General features: G+C 46.0%; 1 protein-coding gene across 1 annotated transcript; it reads left to right on the plus strand.

The window, feature by feature from the left end:
- Positions 1–2,504: 2,504 nt before the first annotated feature.
- On the plus strand, positions 2,505–5,911 carry LOC112079569 (plexin-A4-like). Its single transcript, XM_024145482.1, has 3 exons — positions 2,505–2,567; positions 3,301–3,447; positions 5,759–5,911. The coding sequence occupies exons 1-3, from the start codon at positions 2,523–2,525 to the stop codon at positions 5,807–5,809; spliced, it is 243 nt and encodes an 80-aa protein (XP_024001250.1). The 5' UTR covers positions 2,505–2,522; the 3' UTR covers positions 5,810–5,911.
- The last annotated feature ends 1,342 nt before the right edge of the window (positions 5,912–7,253 follow it).

Here is a 7,253-nt window from a genome sequence, read left to right on the forward strand (position 1 = left end):
TCCTGTCCTATTAACATCTTATGATTTTAAGAGCTTATCTATCACAATCCAATAACGATATGATATACAGAACCTCATTAATGATCTCTGTGTGCAAAACTGTTGTTTGTAAGCCCACATCTGTTGTTTCAGGACCCATGTTAGTGTATCATGAATTTATGATCAGTGGTGATGCCAGATGCTTGTAAAGAAATGTCTGTGATGAGTGGAGAGCTGTGAAGATACAGTTGAGCGTTACGCCTCCATTTATAGAGCGTCGCGCTGCACGACATACATAATGCGTCCCATCCGCATCTGCAATCCAGGGAATTCTTCTGTTCCCATCTCATGTGCAGAGGCAAAGAACTGCTCTGTAACCAGGAGGAACTATACCAACAAGTTGAATTGGCTGACTGTGCCAAGCGGGCACACTTCTCATGCGCAACATGCAATATCACAAAGCATTACGCCATGTAACTTATCAGTAACGTACCTGATACGTTCTAGAGACTGTCAGTCAAGAGGAGGTTGAGGAGGTTGTTGAGCCGTTTGACAATGTTTATGCCAGCTGTGTGTAACGCCGGTGCAGCAGCCCTTCATCCCATCTTCCATAGCAGGCTTGAGATACGAGACGCATGAGACTTCCTGTGGGCTGCTGCAAAACAGAATCATTACTGGAGGGCCTGCTTCACACTAGCCAAACACACACAACACACGCACACACACACCCACACAACACACACACAACACACACAACACACACACACACATAAACACACACACACACACACACACACACACACACACACACGAATCTACACACACACACAACACAGTTACACACACCTTCTGAACACATTCTTTTAAAGCCCACACAACACATAAAATAACAAACAAGAGGAGGAAACGAGGAGCTGAGAAGAGGAGATAAAGACTCAGACAAGTCATTCTGTTATTCTCCATTTTACTGAGACCCCTCCTCCATCTCAAGTCATTCTGTTATTCTTCCCTTCTACTGAGACCCCTCCCTCCATCTCCAAGTCATTCTGCTATTCTCCATTTTACTGGAACCCCTCCCTCCATCTCCAAGTCATTCCTGTATCTTGTCGTTTACTGAGACCCCTCCCCTCCCATCTCCAAGTTCATTCTGGTTATTTTTGTCTTTACTGAGACCCCCTCATCTCCGTCCTTATATCTTCTTTAGCAGAACCGCTTCTCCACATTCTGTTATTCTTGTCTTTTACTGAGACCCCTCCCTCCATCTCCAAGTCATTCTGTTATTTTGTCTTTACTGAGACCCCCTCCATCTCAATCATTCTTTATTCCACCTCTCCCTTTTACACTCTCTTTTCATCTCTTTGATTGATGTGCTGAATTTGTCTACATGGAGACRATTTGGAAGTGTGAATGATTACAAATAAGGCGACAGGGTCTGAGGGGAAAGGAGGGAGAGAGAATGAGGGAGTGGAGGGGAGGAATAGAGTGAGGGACACATGAAAGGAAAGATGAAACGTGACCTCCCTGAKCCCTAGAGCCGAGGACTCTCTCGTCCGCCGCGCCGACATAAAAGTGCGGGCGCAAGCAGAGCAGGAAGTTAATCCCATCCAGGTGTTGTGCCAATTCTGGTTGGCAGGGGGTGCRAGGCCTGGCCTATTGGCACAGCGGGCACAAGCCTCCATCTCTAAATGTGATGGTCCTCCTAAGAGGTGCCAGGAGGGCTCTGAGAGGAGGGGCCAGGGGGAGGCTGCAGGTGGCAACCGAATGACAGAAGGGGCAAGGGGGCGTGCACACACACAATGGCCTAATCCTGAAATATTGATGCCTGTGGCCATGCCTCATTGAGGTGGTGGTGGGGTGAGGGGGAGAGGGGGGGGTTCTTGGCAGATTACCCACTACACAGGAGCCAGAGACGTGTCAAAGGATATCCGATCCCCGCCTCTCGCCTTTCAGACCCCGCTGTTTGTTATTGTGCGCATGAATATTATCCATTCACACGGTATGGCCGCCTGTGGTAGCCCAGTGAACGGTGCCCCGATTAGTCACGCCAGCGGAGCGCCCACTGGCACGAGAGACCGAACATAACAGAGAGAGAAAGAGAGCAGGGCGATGGATGTGTGCATTCACTTTCTATTGTAATGTGATGRGCTGTGTCGTCCCAGACAGTGGGTGTGAATGAGCTAAGGAGGGAGAGGTTAATAATGAGGCCAGTATTATTACAGGCCCTTCTAATGACATCAATCCCAATGGGATCAAATAAAGGTTTTAATTGCTTTCTCTTCTATTAAGACCCCAGCGTAGCTTAGGTGCCCTTGGSYTGCCTGAATATAAAAGGCATAGGCAGGAAGATTGGGGGGCCTTTAGAAGTGAGAGCCAAMAATGTTTTTGCAATAATGTTTGTGTAACAAAAGCCCCTATTCATTACGACAAGCCTGGTTTTGTGTGGAATATTTGATGATCATATTGAATATTTGTGATGGTTGTGAGGGATGGTATGTTGATGGAATGTCTCTGTTGATTTCAGGACGGAGTCTGTGGCAGAGAAAATGCTGACCAACTGGTTCACCTTCCTGCTATACAAGTTCCTAAAGGTCAATGTCTGCACTTTACTCTGATACATTCTGCTTTGTTCACCCATTCAGCTCCTCTAGCTTCATGTCTGTGAGAGTGGGTAATATGTAAAGTGTGTCTGTGTGTTTTTGTGTGTGTGTGTAGTGTGTCTGTGTGTTTTTGTGTGTGTGTGTGTGTGTGTGTGGCCGTGTGCGTTTGTCCAAGTGTGTGTGCGTGTGTCTGTGTGTTTGTTTGTGTGTGTGTGGACGTATCCCCACAAGAATATTCCCACAAGAATAGTAAAAAAACTAAAATGTAACCAACTGGGACATTTTGTTAGTCCCCACAGGGTCAAATGCTGTTTCTAGGGGTTTAGGGTTAAGGTCAGAATTAGTGTTGGCATTACAATTAGGTTTAGGGTTAGGACATGGCATTACAATTAGGTTTAGGGTTAGGACATGGCATTACAATTAGGTTTAGGGTTAGGAATGCATTACAATTAGGTTTAGGGTTAGGAAATGGCATTACAATTAGGTTTAGGGTTAGGAAATGGCATTACAATTAGGTTTAGGGTTAGGAAATGGGGTTCGTTTTAGGGTTAGGAGCTATGGTTAAATTTAGGGTTAAGGTTATATTTTTGACACCAACCTCTCTCGCTGTCTGTCTCTCTCTCTCTCTCTGTGTTTGTCTCTCTCTCTCTGTTTGTCTGTCTCTCTCTCTGTTTGTCTGTCTCTCTCTCTGTTTGTCTGTCTCTTACCATCCCTCTCTACACAGGAGTGTGCGGGCGAGCCCCTCTTCTCCCTCTTCTGTGCCATCAAGCAGCAGATGGAGAAGGGGCCTATAGACTCCATCACTGGTGAGGCGCGCTACTCGCTCAGCGAGGATAAGCTCATCAGACAGCAAATCGACTACAAGATGCTGGTAAGGGTCAACGCCCCCCACGGGGACAAGGGGCTGGGGTAGGAACTGCATTTTGTGGGGAGGGGAAGGAAGGAGTTTTGGACACGGTAACACCCAGCCACCCGCCTCCTTTCACGCCTGACTGGAAGAGGGCTCACTGACCTCACTTTCTTTTAGTACCCGGAGCTGACAGAGGGAAGAGGCGAGGAAGATGAGGGAAGAGGCGAGGAAGAGGGGGCAGGGAAAAGGAGGGAGTGTGTTAGAGATCAGGGAAGAGGGGGGAGGAGGCGAGGAAGAGGGGGAGGAGGCCAGGAAGAGGGAGAGGAGGCCATGAAGACCGGTTGTTTCCCTGGTCTCTCTTTCTGTTCTACTCTCTGATCACCTTCATTCCTCTCCTCCACCACTGTGACCTGAGCTGACTGAGGGAAGACAAGACACCCAGCCAGGCMGTTTGTTACCAGCTCCCCTCAATGTCTCTGTAAGACAAATCAAACCATTCCCAGGAAGCACACAGTGTGGCTCAGATAGCTTGGAGAGCAATAGAGTTATTTCAGTTGGCCGTGAGAAACAGTATCTCTGTCTCAATCAATCTAGAAGGATTGATGATGGAATGGCTCTTTTACAACATGTAATTATCTGCCCAACGATAGAGGTATAGAATTGTACTGGGAACAGCATGGGACCATAAAGTATTTTATTTCCTCTTTCTTATGTAAATGGCCTCCTTCTTCCCCTTGGACCATGTAATTACATCTGGCGAGAGCCTCAATGGCGTAGATGATGATGCTGATGATGATGGCTGATGTATTCACTGTGAATGATAATAACCGTGTGATAATAATTAGCTTGTTAACCGCTCATCGACTCAAGGTAGCCATGCCGTGTCAGACTGCCCCCCCCTGGGAGGCCAGTTTCTCTGAATACCCATTTATATTACAGGAAAGACTTTCACCAGACTTGACAGAYACAGAATGGCCTCTTTCAAACCTGATATCCAACGACCACGCCATAGTTTAATTAYCATCATCCCACAGAATGTGTCTCCATCTCCAATATAATTATCAACCGAGACACAGCATACCTGAATCCCTCATCAACTCCTGATATGCTTCTCTATTCTATAGAAAAAAGACCTGTCCCTGTTCTCTACAGGTGGTGACTGTATTCCTATTGTAATAGCAGGTGTATAACTCCAAGTCTTGTCCCTGTTCTCTACAGGTGGTGAACTGAATTCCTGTTGTAATAGCAGGTGTATAACTCCAAGTCTTGTCCTGTTCTCTACAGTGGTGACTGTATTCCTATTGTAATAGCAGGTGTATAACTCCAAGTCTTGTCCCTGTTCTCTACAGGTGGTGACTGTATTCCTATTGTAATAGCAGGTGTATAACTCCAAGTCTTGTCCTGTTCTCTAAGGTGGTGACTGTATTCCTATTGTAATAGCAGGTGTATAACTCCAAGTCTTGTCCTGTTCTCTACAGGTGGTGAACTGTATTCTTTGTAATAGCAGGTGTATAACTCCAAGTCTTGTCCCTGTTCCTACAGGTGGTGACTGTATTCCTATTGTAATAGCAGGTGTATAACTCCAAGTCTTGTCCCTGTTCTACAGGTGGTGACTGTATTCCTTTGTAATAGCAGGTGTATAACTCCAAGTCTTGTCCCTGTTCTCTACAGGTGGTGAACTGTATTCCTATTGTAATAGCAGGTGTATAACTCCAAGTTTGTCCCTGTTCTCTACAGGTGGTGACTGTATTCCTATTGTAATAGCAGGTGTATAATCCAAGTCTTGTCCCTGTCCTCTAAGGTGGTGACTGTATTCCTATTGTAATAGCAGGTGTATAACTCCAAGTCTTGTCCCTGTTCTCTACAGGTGGTGAACTGTATTCCTGTTGTAATAGCAGGTGTATAACTCCAAGTCTTGTCCCTGTTCTCTACAGGTGGTGACTGTATTCCTATTGTAATAGCAGGTGTATAACTCCAAGTCTTGTCCCTGTTCTCTACAGGTGGTGAACTGTATTCCTGTTGTAATAGCAGGTGTATAACTCCAAGTCTTGTCCCTGTTCTCTACAGGTGGTGAACTGTATTCCTGTTGTAATAGCAGGTGTATAACTCCAAGTCTTGTCCCTGTTCTCTACAGGTGGTGACTGTATTCCTATTGTAATAGCAGGTGTATAACTCCAAGTCTTGTCCCTGTTCTCTAAAGGTGGTGACTGTATTTCTATTGTAATAGCAGGCGTATAACTCCAAGTCTTGTCCCTGTTCTCTACAGGTGGTGACTGTATTCCTATTGTAATAGCAGGCGTATAACTCCAAGTCTTGTCCCTGTTCTCTACAGGTGGTGAACTGCATCCACCGAGCAATGAGAAGAGCCCTGAGATCCAGGTGAAGGTGTTGAACTGTGACTCCATCAGCCAGGTGAAGGAAAAGATCCTGGACGCCATATACAAGAACGTTCCCCACTCCCACCGACAGAAGGCCTCTGACATGGACCTTGGTAAGATCCCCGTTCATTAGGGCACTCTGTAGCAAAATGTTATGCAATGGAAAACAAAAACATGTCCTATTAGAAATCCGTTCGGACCGTTTTGTGCCGGGTGAATACAAGTCTGATCAGTCAATGAGCCCTTTTTCTACAGCAACCATATACGCGTACAAATGGAGAACATTTTCCCTGGAGTTGAAAAGGTTACACCTGGAATTATTATTGCAAATATATATTGTATTTTCTGCTTTTAAATCAATCGACGAACATTGAGTTATTTTTCCATGACGTGGACAAATCGGTGTTGATTAGTCTTCAGTTATTGAACATGTGGAGGCCATTTTTAGAGTTCTCATGTTCCTCTACACCAGGGATGTTAAACTCATTCCACAGAGGGATTAGTGTCTGCTGGTTTTTGATTTCTCCTTTCAATTAAGTCCTAGACAACCAGGMGAGGGGAGTTCCTTACTAATTAGTGACCTTAATTCATCAATCCGGTASAAGGGAGGAGCGAGAAACTCGCAGCCACTCGGCCCTCCGTGGAATGAGTTTGAGAGACTAAACACCAGCCTCCCTCCCATAGATCTCAGGAGAGTTGAGTCCAGCAGACCTCTCTCTGGCTCCTATGACTGGTGCTGTGTGATTGTTCTCTTCCCTCCCCGACTCCCCATCGATCCAGCCCTGTTGACCACACTCTGACTCACATGATTGATCAAGTAATCAATGGAGAGGCTCTCAGATCCCCAAACCTCCTCAATCTTATATTATTTTTCTGTGAAACTCTCSAAGAGATCGGCCTTCTTTTSTTTCACTCCAGCTTTCTCTTCTTCTTCTCTCTTTCTTTCTTACTTCCTGTTCTCAGTAGACTGGGTTGTCATTTTCTTCACCAAGGTTATTTCCTAGTGGTGTTATAAGATGACTAATTGTCTCTGTTTGTAGTAGTGAGGAGTGGTGAGCTGATCGGRTCCCCCTGTACATCCATGTAACGATGTGCGCTGAGAGTGTTTTAATAAATAAACGTAACATAGTACAAAACAAGAAACACGAACAATGCACAGACAGGAAACTGAAACAGAAACAACTGGGGAAGGAACCAAAGGGAGTGACATATATAGGGAAGGTAATCGGGGAAGGGATGGAGTCCAGGTGAGTCTGACGACGCGCAGGTGCGCGTAACGATGGTGTCAGGTGTGCGCCGTAGCGAGCATCCTGGTGACCTAGAGGCTGGAGAGGGAGCACAGGTGACAATCCCATTCTGCTATACGAAGACATAAGTCTCTCAGTCCCACAATACAACATCCTGGCACTACATTTTCTGGCTGCACGGCCTATCATGCCTAAGTGTGTG

This window comes from Salvelinus sp. IW2-2015, unplaced genomic scaffold (assembly GCF_002910315.2).
Source record: "Salvelinus sp. IW2-2015 unplaced genomic scaffold, ASM291031v2 Un_scaffold8498, whole genome shotgun sequence".
Classification (NCBI taxonomy): Eukaryota; Metazoa; Chordata; class Actinopteri; order Salmoniformes; family Salmonidae; genus Salvelinus; species Salvelinus sp. IW2-2015.